The 19,040-nt window shown below is 41.6% G+C and overlaps 1 protein-coding gene across 2 annotated transcripts in view; it reads right to left on the bottom strand.

Moving 5' to 3' along the window:
• zmat5 (zinc finger, matrin-type 5) overlaps nt 1-19,040 on the bottom strand; it is a 28,005-nt gene that overhangs the window by 8,022 nt on the left and 943 nt on the right. The window contains exons 2-3 of one of the 2 annotated variants that reach the window (XM_060843683.1): nt 12,117-12,179; nt 4,178-4,258 (exon numbers count right to left, since the gene is read on the bottom strand). In XM_060843683.1, coding sequence (XP_060699666.1) covers nt 4,178-4,258; nt 12,117-12,179 — 144 coding nt within the window. The remainder of the gene's footprint in view (nt 1-4,177; nt 4,259-12,116; nt 12,180-19,040) is intronic. The other variant, XM_060843684.1, reaches the window with a different exon arrangement.

The raw sequence follows: 19,040 nt of genomic DNA, 5'->3' as shown, positions 1-19,040 counted from the left end.
TCTGTGTTGAGTCGGTCGCCCGAGATAGAAATGGAGGGGTCTAGGAAGGGGAGGGAGGAGTCTGAGACGGTCCAGGTAAATTTGAGGTTGGGGTGGAAGGTATTAGTAAAGTGGATGAACTGTTCAACCTCCTCGTGGGAGCACGAGGTAGCGCCAATGCAATCATTGATGTAGCGGAGGAAAAGGTGGGGGATGGTGCCAGTGTAGCTGCTGAAGATGGACTGTTACACATATCCGACGAAGTGGCAGGCATAGCTGGGGCCCATGTGGGTGCCCATGGCTACTCCTTTGGTTTGGAGGAAGTGGGAGGATTGGAAGGAGAAGTTGTTAAGAGTGAGGACCAGTTCAGTCAGTCGAAGGAGGGTGTCAGTGGCAGGGTACTGGTTGGGTCGGCGGGAAAGGAAGAAGTGGAGGGCTTGGAGGCCTTTGTGATGGGGGATGGAAGTGTATAGGGACTGGATGTCCATCGTGAAGATAAGGCGTTGGGGGCCAGGGAAGCGAAAATCATGGAGGAGGTGGAGGACGTGGTGGTGTCCCGAACATAGGTGGGGAGTTCTTGGACTAAGGTGTATCGAACAAGTATTGTACAATTGCCAATTTACAATTGGGATACAGATTACTGTGGAGGAAATCAGTCAAAAAACACATGACTAAAAACAAAATTTCACAGAAGTATTTTAGGCTAGTAAAACTTCATACCAGCTGACATGTTTGGGTAAATAACTCTTGAAGAGGAATTAAGAAAAATGTTTTGTTCCACAGTATTTGCATCATCTAGAGACAGAATGATTTTTCAGTACAAATCATAACTGCATTCCAGGCAATAAACTAAACAAGTTTTCAGGTAGGGCGTGGGACAACTCTGGGTTAGGTTAACCAACTGATAAATCAGTTGTTACAGTCTTAAATCAATCTTGCTGAAGAACTAAGGCAACAATGACATCCAATTTTTCCTTAGACTCCATTGCATTATATTAAAAAAAATCCTAATCAGATAAGAAGGATATATTTTTCAAATCAACGTGGATGAAACCAGATCAGTTGACTGAAATTGACATGGAAAAATTAAACCAGAGGTACTTCGATACGCAGCCTATCAACAGCTAACTATGCATGTAAACTCTTTTGTATACAGAAACCCAGTATTAATATTTAGCAGCTTATACAACCACTTAAACAGAAGCTTTTCTATATCCAACATTCATATGCATGTACTTTTCACAAAAATCTTTTCAAGATCCATTTCCCTCCCCAATTCAAGGGTATGGAAACTAAATAGAGTCAGAGTCAGAGTTTTATAGCACAGAAAGAAGCCCCTAAGCCCATTGTGTCCACATTGGTCATCAAGCACCACCCACTTTAGTCCCATTCTTTCTAGCATTTGGCTCAGTCTAGTATGCTATGGCCCTTCAAATGTTCAAAATACTTCTTAAATGTTATGATTCCCATCTCTACCACTCTTTCAGGCAGTGAGTTCCAGATACTCTTAAAGCAGTAGGTAAAAACCCTTTTCCTCAAATCCCCTCCTAACCTCCTGCCTTTTCCCCCTTAAATCTATGGCTCCTGTTATTGATCCCTCTCAAGGGGAAATCTTATCTACCATATCTATGCCCCTCAATTTTGTACACCACAATCAGATAACTCCTCACACTTCTCCACTTTCTAGAGATTAATTCCAGTTTATCTAATCACTTATCATAGCTGACACATTCCAGCCCAGGCAACATCATGGTGAACTTTATTGCATTTTCTACAAGTCAGATCTTTCCTATAGTGTGGTGACCAGACTGAAAACAGTGCTACCGCTGTGGCCAAACTAATGCAATTCCGTCATACCTTTCCTGTTCTTGCATTCAATGCCTTGACTAATAAAAGCAAGCATCACATTTACCTTCTTAACTATCTTGTCCACCAGTATGGTTGCCTGTGGACATGCACAATGGCCCCTCTGATCTTCTGTAGTTCTTAAGGTTCTACCATTTTTCACACCCTTGCCTTGTTAGTCATACTAAATTGTAACACCTCTCACGTAAAGACCATCTGCTGTTGTTCAGTCCATCTGACCAGTTTGTCAAAGGCTTTCCTCCTCTCCTATTTACTCTACCATCTGTAATGTTACTGATCAAACTTCCTACATTCAAGTCTTGACCGTTAAATGTATACTACAAAACAGCAAGGAACCTGAACACCAAACCCTGCAGTATTCCATTAGTCACATTTCCAGTCACAAAAACATCCTTCCACCACCACCCTTTGCCTTTTACCATTAAGCCAATTTTGGATCCAATGGGTTCTCAACTTCTTGACCAGTCTCCCATGCGAAACCTTGTCAAAAGCCTCAAAGTCCATGTTGACTACAACCACTCCATTATCCTCAGCCACATCTCTTGTCATCGCCTCAAAAAACGTGTCACACAAGATCACTACTGTGACAAAGCGTTGCTATCTTAGATTAATCCGTGCCTCTCCAAGTGGAGATTAATCTGCCCCTCAGAACTTTTTTCCCCAATAATTAGATTCACTGGTCGACAGTACCCAGGTTAATTATTATCATCCTTCTTGATGAATGAATGAAAGAATGAGTGACATTATAATGGCACCATATTAGCTGCTCCCCAGTCTTCTAGTACTTCTCCTAGGTCCAGAGAAGATTTGGAAATTAATGGCAGGGCCCCTTCAATCTCCTCCCTTATCTTCCATAGAGCCTAACACCATTACCGACCTCTGGCCTCGATGCATCAACATCAGGATCTAGGGATTTTACTTGGAAAAAAAAGGAGCAGCTGCACTGCTTACTGCGTCAGAAGGGAGCTAGAGGTTTCATTTTATAAAAGCAAAAGTACTGAGTATGCTGGAGCTCTGAAATAAGAACAAAAAGTACTGAAAAAACTCAGCAGGTCAGTTAGCATCTGTGGAGAGAAAAAGAGAGAGAGTTAATGTTTAGAATCCAATAGGATTATTTTTCAGAATGAAAAGTAGTCAACATATTGGACTCAAAATGCTAGCACTCTTTCTCTTGCCACAGATGCTGCCAGATCTGCTGAAATTCCCCAGCACTTTCCATTTAATTATACAGAACTACTTCATTTAGCTTCCCCCCCACCAATGCTGTGTACGGTGAGACAGCCCCACAGAACTATTATTCCTTCCTTTTCTTCAGCAGATGAACAGGAGCACTGAATCTCAGCTTTTTGGATATCCAAATTAGACACTTTGTAAAGAATACCTCTTTCGTTTTATTTTAAAAAAGGATTCACTCATGGGATGTGGGCACCACTGGCTGCAACAGCATTTATTGCCCATCCCTAGCTGCCTTCTTGAACTGCTGCAATCCAATTGCTGTTCATACACCCATAATGTCATTAGGGAGGGGGTTCCAGGATATTGGATCAGTGACACAAAAATAGCAATGATGTATTCCCAAGTTTGGGTGGTAGGTGGCTTGGAGGGGGACTTGCAAGTGGTGGCTTTTTCATGTATCTGCTGCCATTGTACATCTAGATGGCAGTGGTAGTGATAGTGGCTTTGGGAGTTGCTGTCTAAGAAGCCTCGATGAATTTCTGCTGTGCATCTTGTAGATGAACACTGCTGTTATGGAATGCCAATATTGGAGGTACTGAATGTTTCTGAATATATAGTGACAATTAAGTTGCTGCTCTCTCCTGGATGGTTTTCAGAATCTTGAATGTTGCTGGAGCTAGTCTCATCCATGCAAAGAGTATTCCATCACAATTTTAATGTGAGCCTTGAAGGTAGTGGGCAAGCTTTTGGAAATCTGAAGATCTACTACTTGTTGCAAGATTCCTAACCTCTGTCCTGTTCTTGTAGCCACAGTACTTGTACAACTGGTACAGTTCAGTTTCTGGACAATGGTCACCTCCCCCAGGATGTTGCTAGGGGGCATTCAATGATGGTAATAGCATTGAATGTCAATGGTTAGATGCTTTCTTGATGTGCCTCTCTCAAATAGCATCAAAAGGAACATGTACACAGTCTTTAAGTACTATAACTTAGTTGATTTCTTTAATCTAAGAGGAAAGATAACCCTATTTTATTACGTATAATAATGACTGGCTTACATGCAGTGATCTGAAGATAAAGTTTGCCAGTACGTGTAGTTTCATAAACAAACTGCTTTAATTCACATCTTTTACATATCAGGTTGACTCACTCATACCTTCCACGCTTTGCCTCAGCTTCTGAACATCGTCATCAGTCATATGGGAGAATTTGCAATTTACACCAAAATCACACTGACCTATTAAAAAAAAGTCATTAAATTCATAACAGTAACAAAAGGATTAAAACCTCAAAATAGAAAAAAGTCAAAAACAGAACTGACAATATGGTGTAGCAGAGTATCAGTGCAGAGAAGCACAAACATAGTTCTCAATTTGAGTCACACTCAAAAGGGCAGCATCCGGTTGATAAATCAGGTGGGATATCTGACTTGGAGAGTATCTCATATCTTTGGTTGGCTACCCAAAAAATACACACGTGGAGGTATGATTGCAGTCTCTTTCCTCTCAACTGATTCAAAGAAATGGGAATGGAACATAGCAATATTCTGTTCTTGACTTTATAATAGTGAACTTGCTTGCAATTTTTTACTGTTCAATAGATTGTAATTTGAGACTTAAAAGATGATAATAATATAGTTTTAGAGTTAGCTTTCAAACAACATACCTAGGCCAGGGGTGTGAAAATAGACCCCTTCCCACAAATTTGCAATTGACAATTATGATCTGTATCAAGAATTCCAGGGAGGCTTTACTACTTCACTGCTCCCTTCCCTTCATCACCTTAGATTTTTTTTTTAAAAAAGTGTACCAAAGTGCAAATAGAACAATTTCACTTAACTGGTGAATTTATTGGAAGTGAAAGTGGAAGTTAGTGTAACAATCTGAAATACTAGTCTTACAAGCTGGCAGCAGGTTGAAACTTATCTTATTGTGTAAAGGCTCTCAGCACCAAATATACCCTCAAAATAACAATCTATTTTCATCAGGAAAGTAAATGTTTATAATTAGAGGCACAAAACAATTCAAACACTTCTGACCCAATTCAGCTTGTAGGGAGACAGAAATTACAACTGAACAATAGGTTATGGAATGACAGTTTTAATTCAGAGCATAAGATAACTCGCTCTACTAATTTATGATCACCAAGGATATTCCCCCATAGCCATCACTCTCCCCAAATTACTACTTCAGACAACTAACTGAGGAAGAATAGAACTGGAGCCCAGTTCTTACAATTTTTTAAAAATTCAGTTATGGGATGTTTGTGTTATTAGCCCAGATAACCCATCCCTAAAAGACAGTGGAGGTAATGGTGGTGAACTGCCTTCTTGAATTGCTGCAGTCCTTTAGGTCTAGGTATATCCACAGTGCTTTGACTAAAAAGGAACTCCAGGATTTTTATCTGAGCAACACGGATATAGTTCTAAGTCAGGAAGGTGTATGGCTTGTAGGCTTCCAGTGCTGATACTACCTGGCATCTGCTGCCCTTGTCCTTCTGGATAGTAGAGGTTGCAGGTTTGGAAGGTGCTGTTGGAGGCTTGTTAGTGAGTTACTGCAGTTTATCCTATAGATGGTACACATGGCTACCATGTGTTTTGGTAATAATTTGGAGGTGATGGAAGGGGTGCCAGTTGAGATGATGCTGCTCCTCTAACAAGGTTACATTGTCCTTGTTTTTTTTTTCAGAAGTTTGTAAAAAACACAGGTTCCAAAAATTCTGGGCTTGGGTGGGTTTTAGGGCCAGTTTGATTATAGCTAACAGATACTGTCTCAAGGCAAAAGGCTTTTAAGTTTAAAAAAGAACCTGTACAAATGAAAGGGGAGTGGCCAGTTCTCCCAGCTCAGTTTTTCTCTGGTTTGGTTTGGTCTAGCTATTCCCTGAAAGCAGTCAGGCAGTTGTAGAAGTTGCTGGACGCAAAGTACCAGGTCCATGCTGATCCCCCCTCCCCCTCCCTCTTTGCGGTATTTCTCCTGTAAGACAGTGTTTGATTTTACCTTTTGGGCTAATCGGTGTTTATAGTTTTTGTTGCAAGTTTTGGGAATTAAGTTGGGATGATCTGTTGGATTTTTGGATAGATTAAGTTATTCTGTATTCTGTTCTCTTTTATGCATGTTTCATTCAGTAATCTTGTAAATAAATTCAGTTTTGTTTAAAACTAAGTAGTCTGACCAACTGCATCCCTCCCAGAATATCTGCACCTGTTTAAAACAATTAGCAATAGTTAGGCTACTTTCTTGAAATGTTTTGAGGGGGTCTGGCCTGGTCAGATGACATGCTGTGTCCTGGATGGAATCAAGCTTGAACTGTCCCTAGAACTACACCTCATCCAGGCAAACTGAAAATATTACATTACAATCCTGACTTGTTCCTTATAAATGGTGAACAGGCTTTGGGGAGTCACAAGCTGAATTACTCACTGCAAAATTCCTGCTGTCTGACCTTCGCATGTAGCCACACTACTGACTGATCCAATTTCTGGCCAATGTGATCATGGGGGATTCCTCAATTGTAATGTCAATGAGGCAATGGTTAGATTCTGCTTTGTTGAAGATGGTCACGACTACTTGCATACTTTAAATACACTTCTACTTGCATACGTCATACGACAAATACTAACTTCCAAATTTAACCTACATTGTTTGTCTGGTCCTATATAATCTACGGTGTTCAAACATGTTATGACACACTTTGTGGAGTAGAACTTGTACCCAGACCTCTGGCTCAGAGGTAGGGACACTACCATGGTGCCACAAGACTATTTTTTTTTTAAAAAAAGCATGTGGTTCCTGGAGTCGGAAAGGGTATATTTGCACACATGGTTAATGAACTCACAACCCTGGCCTTACTAAACAACAGCCACAACGAGGTGGCCTCCTATGGTCAAAAAGAACCGAACACTGACACCAAGGCTCACATTAATAATCATTGCTTCGGTACAGTACCAAAGGGAAATTGATACTTCAACAACTTACAAGAGAAACAAAGTTACTATTGTTTTGTTTTCCCATAACAAGGCTGGAAATATTACAACATATATCATTATCTCATCTAATGAAAGCAAAGCCCTTGGGAAGAGGGAGCATTATACTTGTTCAAGTACAGATTTGAGATGGCCAAGGGAATCCCTTGTGGACTCAGACTTGTAAAGCCTCTCTCTCTGTTCATCCCAGAGATTGTACTCTTTGAAAATCTGGAATAAAAACCTCTTACAGACAGTTTAGTTTAATTGTAATCATCCCCTTTATTCACCAATAGCATCACTGTTACAACATAACACTGAAACCTATAAGCTAAACCAACTAGGGTCTAGTAACATAGGAGAGTAGGGTACCAGTTCTTCAAGTGCCTCAGCAGGCTACTCTGATGTACTAATACAAAGTGGTTTCCTTTATACAAAAGTTTAAAAAAACACTGCATGTTCTTAATTGGACAGATAACAGTGAAAGACAATAATTCGTAAGGAAAAAAATTTAATTGACAGATCGGTGTGTGCTTGACTGATTACTCCTACAGGCCTTGAGCTATCCATCAGGTGGGTAAAACAAATCTAGCCGAGTTAGGCAAAGTGTTAGGGAGATAAGCTCCTATCATAAAGAGGGACCAGTCTGAGCTAATTGGAGAGTCCATAAGGTAACCTTGCACAGCTCACATGTCAGATACAATTGTTTTACAAAATGGCTTCGCAGCAAGGAGGGCAAACTATTGACCATAAAATGGCTTTCCGACTGATTGTATCAGAATCTTTTCAATGTTAGGTTTAGAATAATTTTAAGCTGGGAGCAGATTCCTGCTTTTTATCTTAAGCAGAGAATCATTCTATACCTGAGACTGAAATGTTACTGCAAGGTTGTGTTTAAAATGATTCGTTAGTCTCGGATTAAACATGCCTTCTTTTCAAGTTTGTGATTCAAATTCATTTGCAGCTCTGATCTCCAGCATCTGCAGACCTCATTTTTTACTTTTGATTCAAATTCAAATAAGACATAAGATCTGATCAGTTAGAATTGATAGTGGGGCAGTCTGTAAGGTCCGTACAGTGGTCTGCAAGAACAGCAAGAAAGTTAAGGCTTCATCAATATTACCTTTTACAGAGTTTGTATTTAATAACCAGAAATGGCTACTCAATATCATCAGAACATCCCAAAATGCAATTAAATTCAATCCATAGCAGATAAGCACTAAAGAGTTAATTTTCTACTGGATTGAACAGTCTCAGCACTAAAATGGTCCCTCTCTAGTGTACTTTTGTACTCTCAAGTAAGCAAAGATTTTTTTTCTCTCTGTATCTGCCCTGCATATTTGATATCCAGATGTTTCATTACCTGGCTAGGTAACATCATCAGTGGCAACCTCCAAGTGAAGCGAAGCTGTTGTCTCCTGCTTTCTATTTGTAGGTTTGTCCTGGATGGGGTTCCAGGGGTTTGTGGTGATGTCATTTCCTGTTTGTTTTCTGAGATCTAGATACCATTTATCCAGCCCTATGTGTTTGTTTATGGCATTGTGGTTGGAGTGCCAGCCTCTAGGAATTCTCTGGCATGTCTTTGTTTAGCGTGTCCCAGGATAGATGTGTTGTCCCAGTCGAAATGGTGTTTTTTCCCCTCAGTGTGTAGGGCTACGAGGGAGAGAGGGTCATGTCTTTTTGCGGCTAGCTGGTGTTCATGTATCCTGTGGCTAACTTTCTTCCTGTTTGTCCTACGTAGTGTTTGTGGCAGTCCTTGCATGGAATTTTGTAGACGACGTTGGTTTTGTCCATGGGATGTACTGGGTCTTTTAAGTTTGTTAGTTTTTGTTTGAGAGCGTTGGTGAGTTTGTGTGCTACTAGGATTCCGAGGGGTCTTAGTACTCTGGCTGTCATTTCTGAAACTTCTTTGATATATGGTAAGGTGGTTAGGGTTTCTGGCTGTGTTTGGTCTGCTTGTCGTGGTTTGTTCTTGAGGAATCTGCGGACTGTATTTTTTGAGTATCCATTCTTCTTGAATACATTGTATAGGCGGTTCACCTCTGTTTTCCGAAGTTCGTCTGTGCTGCAGTATGATGTGACTCGTTGGAATAGTGCTCTGATACACCTTCGTTTATGAGTGTTGGGATGCTTGCTGGTGTAGTTAAGTATTTGGTCAGTGTTTGTCGGTTTTCTGTATACGCAGGTTTGTAGTTCTCCGTTGTCCATTCTTTCGACTGTGACGCCCAGGAATGCGAGTTTGTTGTCGGTTTCTTCCTCCTTGGTGAACTTTATGCCTGTGAGGGTGCTGTTGATGATGTTAAATATCTCTATCTTGCTTCGTTTTGTGATGACAAAGGTGTCATCGACGTAGCGGACCCAGATTTTTGGTTTGATGGTTGGTAGGGCAGTTTGTTCTAGTCTTTGCATTACCGCTTCTACTATGCATCCTGATAGCGGAGATCCCATGGGTGTGCCTTTGGTTTGTTTGTAGATTATGTTGTTGAAGGTGAAGTGGGTGGTGAGGTACAGGTCCACTAGCTTCATGATGGTTTTGTTGGTAATGTGATTGATGGTGGTTGGGGTGTGTGTGATGGTCTCTTCTAAACGTGTGGTAAGTATTTCCTTTGCCAGGTCGACGTTGATGGAGGTGAACAGTGCTGTTACGTCAAATAAGATCATTGCTTCGTCTTCCTCTATTTTGGTGTTTTGGACGATTTTTAGGAATTCCTGGGTGGAGTAGATGGAGTGCTGTGACTCTTCTACGAGGTATTTCAGTCTCGCGTGTAGTTCTTTGGCCAGTCTGTAAGTCGGTGTTCTGGGTAGTGAGACTATGGGTCTGGGGAGGGGGGGGGGGGCTCCTGGTTTATGGATTTTTGGTAGTCCGTAGAATCGTGGGGTGTTGGTCCCGTCGGGTTTCTTTTTTTTGGAATTCCGTCTTGTTTAATTGTCCGGAATTGTGCAATTTTCTTAGGAGATATGCAATTTTGTTTTTTAGTTGTGGGGTCAGGACTAGCGCCACCTGTTGGTAGGTATTGATGTCTGCGAGTAGTGCATTGGCTTTTTCTATGTAGTCCCTTCCGTTCAAGGGTGGCTGTGAGCCGACCTTTGTCTGCAGGTAATATTACAATGTTTTTGCCTTTTTTGAGATTTTCTAGGGCTTTCTTTTCTTGTGTGTTCAGTTTGTTTCCTTCCCTCTTTCGGCTCAGAGTAGGTGCAACTGTCTGTCTGATCGTTTGTTGTGTTTCTTCCGTGAGGTTGTTGTCCTTCAATGTGGTTTCGAATGCCGCTAGGAAATCCTTCTTGTCAGCGGCTCGGTAATTGAAATTTAATCCTTTTACTAGTACCGCTTTTTCTGTGTCTGATAGGGTTCAGTCTGAAAAGTTCTTTATCCATGCCCCTGTGTTATCGGTTTTGTCTCTGTGAGTTAGTCAAGTTTCTTCTGCAGATCCCGATTTTTCTTTTTCTGTGTTTATCGTTGTTTGGTGTTTATGGCTCGTTCTACTGCGTCTGACCATTTTTGATTTGTTGCTTGTTTGAATAACAGTTTTTGGTGTGCATTTTCCCGGTTGTATTTAAGAGACATTTACAATCATCAACAACACCCTCACAGGCATAAAGTTCACAAAGGAGGAAGAAACCAACAACAAACTTGCATTTCTGATCGTCACAGTCGAAAGAACGGACAACGGAGAACTACAAACCTCCGTATACAGAAAACCGACAAATACTGACCAAATACTTAACTACACCAGCAAGCATCCCAACACTCATAAACGAAGCTGTATCAGAACACTATTCCAACGAGTCACATCACACTGCAGCACAGACGAACTTCGGAAAACAGAGGAGAACCACCTATACAATGTATTCAAGAAGAACGGATACTCAAAAAATACAGTCCGCAGATTCCTCAAGAACAAACCACGACAAGCAGACCAAACACAGCCAGAAACCCTAACCACCTTACCATATATCAAAGAAGTTTCAGAAATGACAGCCAGAGTACTAAGACCCCTCGGAATCCTAGTAGCACACAAACTCACCAACACTCTCAAACAAAAACTAACAAAACTTAAAAGACCCAGTACACCCCATGGACAAAACCAACTTCGTCTACAAAATTTCATGCGAGGACTGCCAGAAACACTACGTAGGACAAACAGGAAGAAAGTTAGTCACCAGGATACATGAACACCAGCTAGCTACAAAAAAAAAAATGACCCTCTCTCCCTCGTAGCCCTACACACTGAGGAAAATAAAACGACCATTTCAACTGGGACAACACATCTATCCTGGGACAGGCTAAGCAAAGACATGCCAGAGAATTCCTAGAGGCCTGGCACTCCACCCACAATGCCATAAACAAACGCATAGATCTAGATACCATCTATCAACCCCTCAGAAAACGAACAGGAAATGACATCACCACAAACCCCTTGAACCCCATCCAGGAAAAAGATACAAATAGAAAGCAGGAGACAACAGCTTTGATTCACTTGGAGGTTGCTACTGATGATGTTACCTAGCCAGGTAATGAAACGTCTGGATATCAAACCTACAGCTCAGCGAGCAAACCTACAACTTAAATCTCAACCTGAGCTACAAACCTTCACAAACCTTGCAGAATCCATTATAATTGGCAGCATCTGACCGTAAATTACAAAGTTTTTGATAGTACCGAGTTTCGTTTCAGGGTCAGAATCTCACGTGGTAATTAATTTCACAAGGGAACAGCTGTGAAAGTTATCAGTTGGTGTCCCGTTCACTGACGCTAAGGCAAATGTTTTTAATTGTCTTGCAGCATCCGGTTATCCCTCGGTGAGCACAGTTGTCCCTATCTTTTGCATTCCTTAAACTCCCCCCATTTTTGAGCCTTCCTGCCTGTATTTTCTCGTGCAGTAAATGTGTTCTATAATTCAGCATTACATTTTGCCTAAATGCTTTAAGACAAGTTTTAAGGCTATAGACTTGCTCATACTACTGAGTGGAACCTTGTGCTTTTAGACCCACATCACTGGGAAGAGGAACAGAATGTAGTAATATTAGCATGAACGCGATTTAGACCCAAGTCCCAGAGCTGGCAAAATAAAATGCTTAACACATTGTGCTGTTCAGTTCCTGTATTTCCCTCTTTAGACATTTCTGCACGCACCTGATTGTAGAAACTTTCTGCAAGGCTTTTTGGCAAGTTCTTCTGCCAGTATTGTGGCACTATCTGAAATCCAAAAAAATCAGAAATTTTAAAAAAGCCATCTCATATCACAGTTTTTCCAAAGAAACAAACACAGTTCAGTTTACTTCATGATGGTTGAGGTGCCACAGTTGATCACAGCACACTAGTCAGAGCAGCAGAAAAAAATCAGTGCTCCCGCTTATTGTCCAATGACCTTTACTGTAAACTAGGAATGAATTTGACTGTGAAGGCTCCCTACTACCATAGTCAAACAGCTGTGGAAACAAAATTCACGATGAAACAACAATTTATCTGAAGAGCCAAAGGGCAATCAGCATCTCTGCAAATGTACTGCAGTGAAGAATTTGTACTTGCACGGGGAGAAAACAGGTTGATAAATGGGCAGAGAAAAATAGTAATACCTCAGAACAACCAAGTTTTCTTTCAAAATATGGTTTCTTCCACTTTAATATTTTTCCGCCCAAAGCCAGCATGAAGGTACAATTCTACTGTCAGTGATCATGGGATAATATCTCATCGGACCTAATGCATACACATTTTTAAAAAATTCTTCAAATGGGAAGAATGTGTGATAGAAATCAATGTTGTTGTTGTTTGATCATCACACAAACTCAAAACAGGATCTATACCAAGGCCAAGAGCGTGGAAAATGTTACAGCCATTTCAAACAGAAAATCAAGACAACCCAAAGGATGACATAATTAGTTTTGCTTCAATTGTAGCTGCTGAAAAATAGATTCATTATTAAGATTAAATCATACTTCAAAAGAAATGGATGAATCAGAGATAGGTAGAACGAACAGTAAAAAGGGAGATCATATTTAGATAAATTGACTCTTTTCTAAAAAAGGGAAAGCATAGCCATGGTTGGAAATTAGTACGAAACTGCAAGCTCTTCATTATAATATCAAAACCACAGGGAGGGAAGCAAATAATTACTACAATTCCAACAAGAATGAGAAGTTATAATTACAATGAGAGGTGCAAGAAAGGCCTTTACAGTGGATGAGAGGCTAATGGGGAATCAAACAGGGATTTTCAAAATACAGGGGGTCCTCGATTATCTGAACGAGATGGGCAGGCACTATTTCGTTTGGATAATTGATTATTCGGTTAATCCATTAAATGCCTTTCTTCTGCTGCTCGGAGTTTTTAAAAGTCTGCTCCCCGTTCAAGAGACTGCAGCAGTTTACAGCATGCGAACCCCGCCCCCAACCCAACGCCACCCCGCTCCCCAGCCCCATCTAACACTGACCCCCTGCCCTCCAAACTCTGTTCACCACATGTCCCCTCTCTGGGATAGCCGACTGTACACTAACAACAAGAATGCTGCTGCAGCTGCCTTTGTGGGGTAAGTCTCCAAATAGTGTGCGCACGCAAACACACAAACGTTTTACTGCAACTTTGAAAGGTTCCACGTTTGCCCTGTACAGGACAATGTTGGAGAGATTATCTGGGGAAGGGGGGAGGGTTTAGGGTACACCCCTTTGTACAACTCCAGGGAAAGTGTAGAGAGAGAGCGAGAGAGAGCCTATTTAATCACTGTAAACAAAAGACGCGATCACTGTTGGAAACACAACTTTGTTGTAGTGTTTCTATCGGGACCTCAAGATCTCCTTTGGATAATTGGTATTTGGATAATCGAGGTTCCTCTGTAAAAGATTTAAGATGTAGTGTGAAGGGAAGGCGGTAATGTAATGGTATTGTTGAAGTATTGATAATCCAGTGGCCAAAGCTAATACACTGGAGACATGGGTTCACATTCAATCATAGTGGCTGATAAAATCTGGAATGGAGAACTAGTTTCATAGCCACCACAATTGAGAAGAAGCAGCTATCCACATGGCATCAGTGTCAATTTCAATATTTTCCTTATCTCCCTTCCCTTCACTTTATCCCAGATCCAACTCAGCATAGCGCTCTTGACCTGTCCATCTTCCTTCCCACCCATCCACTCTACCCTCCCCATCGACCTAATACATCCCATCTGTATTCACCTATTGCCGTCCCAGTTACCTTCACCTCAACCACACTCCCACCCTCCTATTTATGTCTCAGGCCCCTTCCACCTCGACATTCCTGATGAAGGGCTTCTGCCTGAAACATTGTGCTTTTCCAGCGCTAGACGTTTTGACCATAAGGCCAGCTGGTTCACTAATGAAATAAATATATTACATGAGAAGTGAAGTGGGATATGAACTTGTCATTACTTAACTGATCAGATAGATGCAACTTATGGTATTTGTTAGGGAAGGAAATGTCTTCCTTGCCTGATCTGGCCTACATTTCATTCCAGACCTAAACATAGTGTACTTGACTCAGAAGTGCTCTACGTGGCCAGTCAGTTCAAGAGTAATTAGGGATTGGCAACAAATGCTGGCCTTCCCAACCATGCCAGCAGTGGATTAAAGAATACTTCTTTTAAAAAAAGTGACGGCAGGCAAATACATAACTGGAGAAGTCTGCTAACTTATTGAGTTTCTGAAGGCCATCACTAGAAAAACAAAAGGGGAGAAATTAGAAGAGACTGGGACAAGTGTTTGAGAAGTAAAGCAGAAGGATACAAAGGAAGAGATACAAAGTTACAAATGAAGTATGAGCATGATGAGCCAAATGATCTCCTTCTCTACTGCAATTCACATGTTTTTACATGGACTGAATAGCGTACCAGCAGCTGCAGAATCTAATATGCTCCGAGTGACCCACAGCATTGCAGCCAACTGTAGGACCACACACATCCAACCTGACCTAATTCTGACTTTAACATTGATTCTGATGAAAATCAATGATTCACTGAAGATTATTTCACATTAAGTCATAAGGTATTGTTGCATCACTGAAATTGATGTGAACATTTTACTCTATCCTGGCACGAATGGAGGAGAATGCTTAATTTCAATTTACATGTTCCAAACATTTTCTGCTCCAGGGAAATTAGCTCTATGCGCTCAGTATGTGCTGTGCAGTTTACACACAATGCAGCTCAGTCACTAGCTGAAGCAGCTGAGTCAACCTCACAAAAGGGAATGTATCTGGATGTTATCACATTGCTGCTCACATAAGTGATCAGGGAAGGCGAGGTCTACTGATATTGTTGGCTATTAAACAAGAGAGGAGAAAGCGAGGTCTGCAGATGCTGGAGATCAGAGCTGAAAATGTGTTGCTGGAAAAGCGCAGCAGGTCAGGCAGCATCCAAGGAACAGGAGATTCGACGTTTCGGGCATAAGCCCGTCTTCAATTCCTGAAGAAGGGCTTATGTCCAAAACGTCGAATCTCCTGTTCCTTGGATGCTGCCTGACCTGCTGCGCTTTTCCAGCAACACATTTTCAGTATTAATCCAGAGACTCAGGTTTGAATCCGGTCATGGCAGATGGTGGGATTTCAATTCAATAAAAATCTAGAATTAAACTAACAACCTAATAATGACGATTGTGAACAAGTTGGGATTTTCCAAAAATCAAAAATGTCCCATAAAAAGGAAAGTCTCAAAAAAAAAACCCCACTGAGCATCAACCTAGACACTAGAAATGACAGCAGCAAAAGCAACCCGGTCAGTTCAGCAAAGAAGGCTAGTTCCAAAACTAATAGAGCTATCTCAGAGTAGTCAAGCAACACACAGTCATAGTCATGCTAACAAAATCACACCAGCAGAGGTGGCAGCACAGTGGCATATAATGAAGAAAGCATTACCCTGAGCTCTTCCACACTGATTTTGGACTGCATGAAGCTTCATGGCACTTAGTCAAACATGGACAAGGATTAGCATGCAATGTCCTCCCTCAACTAATGAATCAGAGCCCCTTCATGTGGAATAAGCTTGGAGGAAGCACTGAGGACAGCAAGGGGGCAGAGTATACTCTGGTGGGGAATTTCAATGTCCAGCACCAAGAGTGGCCCAGCAGCAGCACTACTGATTGAGCTGGTTGGGTTCTAAGGGACAGAGCTACTAGACTGCATCTGCAGCAGGTGGTGAGGGAACCAACAGAAGGGAAAATATACTTGACCTCATCCTCAGCAATCTTCTTGCCGCAGATGCAATAATGATAATTTTGCTAAGCGCGACCACTGCACCATTACAGATAATATCTGACCCCCACATTGACAATACCATACATAGCGTAACACAGGCTGTTAAATGGGATAGACTTCAAACACATCTAGAAAGTGAAAGACACCAAGACACCCTGATGGCCATCAGCAACTGAAAAATCATTCTGCAACACAATCTGCAACTTCATGGCATGGCATATTCCCCATTCTACCATTACCTTCAAGCAAGGCGTCAACCCTGGTTCAAAGAAGAATGTAGAAGAGCATGCCAGGAGCGACACCAGGCATGCCCACAAATGTGGTGTCATCATGATGAAGTGCAAGAAAAAAAGACTATTATATTGTCATACTGTTCTCCGTGCCCTCCCCGCCCCCCCACCTTGGTCGAAACAAAATGCTCAGTGACACAGTAATTGTATCTCCTTCATCTTTATTCCAGGCCCTGGAGAGAGAGTAAAGAGAGTAGAGAGTAGAGAGAATACTCACACATATGCACAGTGATATGAGTTCATGGTCTTCTCTGGAACAGCAATTTCTCAATGAACTATTTAATCATTTTGCATGGAGGAGCATCCAGATAAGGCAACATACACATTAATTGTGTGAACATTACAATCAATGAGTATCAATAGCAGAGACCAAGCCCTTTACTGTTATACAATGAATGTTCCTAACCTTGTTAACTGGATTCATACAATGGATACTTTTCCCATTGTTAGCTGACCTTGCATACTGAATGCTTCCAATGTTAAATGGCTCTACATAATGACTACGTTTCCACCACGTTGACCCATTAACCTTACCTCCAACACCCCAGTGTAAACTGTAAGTTCTTATCTGATCTGAGCCATGTGTGTCACAAAACTCAGAACTTAATTCCTTCTCTGCCTGCTTATACTCTATACACATTCTCAGCATGCCAAACAGAGTAAGCAACAAACAACCGACACGACTAAGCGATTCCACAACCAATGGCTCAGAGTTAAGCTCTGCAGTCCTGCTACGTCCATTTGTTAATGGTGGTAGAGGAGGTTTGATCCTCAATCAAGGAGGAGCCCAGCACGTCAGTGTAAAAGATAATGTTGCAACAATCTTCAACCAGAAGTGTTAAGTGGATACAAGGGATAATGTGCCTCCTCCAGAAGTCCCCAGCATCACAAATGCCAGTCTTCATGAGAACATGTATAGGGTATGAGCAGGTAGGGAAAGAGTTAGGTTTTGAGTTTTGTGAAACAAAATATTCAGCTCAGATAAGAACTTGCAGTAAACAATGAGGTGCTGGAGGCAAGGGTAGTGGGTTAACAAGGTGGAAAAGCATTCATTATGTAAAGCCATTTAACAAGATGAAGAAGCATTCAGTACGTAAAGTCAGTTTACAAGGTTAAGAACATTCACTGTGTAACAGCAGATTGCTTAATCCTTACTACTAACACTTGCTGATTGTAACGGTCACCCAATCAATATGTATGTTGCTTTACCTGGATGCTCCTCCTTGTAAGTGACTATATAATTCATTAAGAAACTGCTGTTTGAGCAATTGTTCTCTCTCCCTCCAGGGCCCGGAATAAAGATGAAGGAGGTAAAACTATATACTGTATCTCTGAACATTTTGGTTCAACTGAGGCGGGAACAGGGCGAAAATATTCAAACAATTTAAATCACTGCCTGAAATGCCAAGAAACACAGAGGCACTACAAAGGCTATGGGCCTTGACAACACTGTGGCATTGTACCAAAGACATGCTCCAGAACCCCAAGCTAAGCTGCTGCTATACAGCTGCAACACTGACATTTACCTGACAATGAGAAAATTGCCCACATATGTCCTGTATACCAAAAGCAAAACAAATCCAACCCAGTCAATTATCTCTTCAATCATAAATAAAGTAATGGAAGGTGTCAACAGCAACAATAGTAACAGCACCTGCCTAGCAATAACCCGCTCAATGATACCCAGTTTAGGTCTGGCAGGGCCACACAGCTCCCAACCCCAATACAGCTTTGGTTCAAACTCTGACAAAAGAGCTGAATTCCAGACTGTCCTTAGCATCAAGGCTACATTTAATTGAGTAAGGCAACAAGGAGCCCGATCAAAATTGGATTCAGGGAGAAATCTCTCAGCTGGTTGGAGTTATACCTGGAGCAAAGGAAAATATTTGTGGCTGTTCAAGGATCAGTTATCTCAGCTCCAGGAGATCCTTATTGTTGTGTCTTTGCCCACCCTGCAGTTGCTTCATCAATAACCTTCCCACCATCATCAGGTCAAAAGTGGAGATATTTTCCAATGACTGCACAATGTTCAGCACTATTTACAATATCTTGGATATTTCAGTTGTGCTGAAATACCACAAGTAAAATTCACACCACACAGATAGCCATCTGCAACGAAAGACATCTGAACTATCACCCTTGACATTCAATAGCATGTTGTGGTTCTGTTCGCCGAGCTGGGAGTTTGTGTTGCAGACGTTTCGTCCCCTGTCTAGGTGACATCCTCCGTGCTTGGGAGCATCCTGTGTAGCACTTCTGTGATGTTTCCTCTGGCATTTATAGTGGTTTGTCTCTGCCACTTCCGGTTGTCAGTTCCAGCTGTCCTTTGCAGTGGTCGGTATATTGGGTCCAGGTCGATGTGCTTATTGATCGAATCTGTGGATGAGTGCCATGCCTCTAGGAATTCCCTGGCTGTTCTCTGTTTGGCTTGTCCTATAATAGCAGTGTTGTCCCAGTCAAATTCATGTTGTTTGTCATCTGCGTGTGTGGCTACTAAGGATAGCTGGTGGTGTTGTTTCGTGGCTAGGTGGTGTTCATGGATGCTGGTGGTTAGCTTCTTCCT

This window comes from Hemiscyllium ocellatum, chromosome 24 (assembly GCF_020745735.1).
Source record: "Hemiscyllium ocellatum isolate sHemOce1 chromosome 24, sHemOce1.pat.X.cur, whole genome shotgun sequence".
Classification (NCBI taxonomy): Eukaryota; Metazoa; Chordata; class Chondrichthyes; order Orectolobiformes; family Hemiscylliidae; genus Hemiscyllium; species Hemiscyllium ocellatum.
The sequence above is the reverse complement of the archived record's forward strand: the minus strand, read 5'-3'. Positions and strand labels throughout refer to the sequence as shown.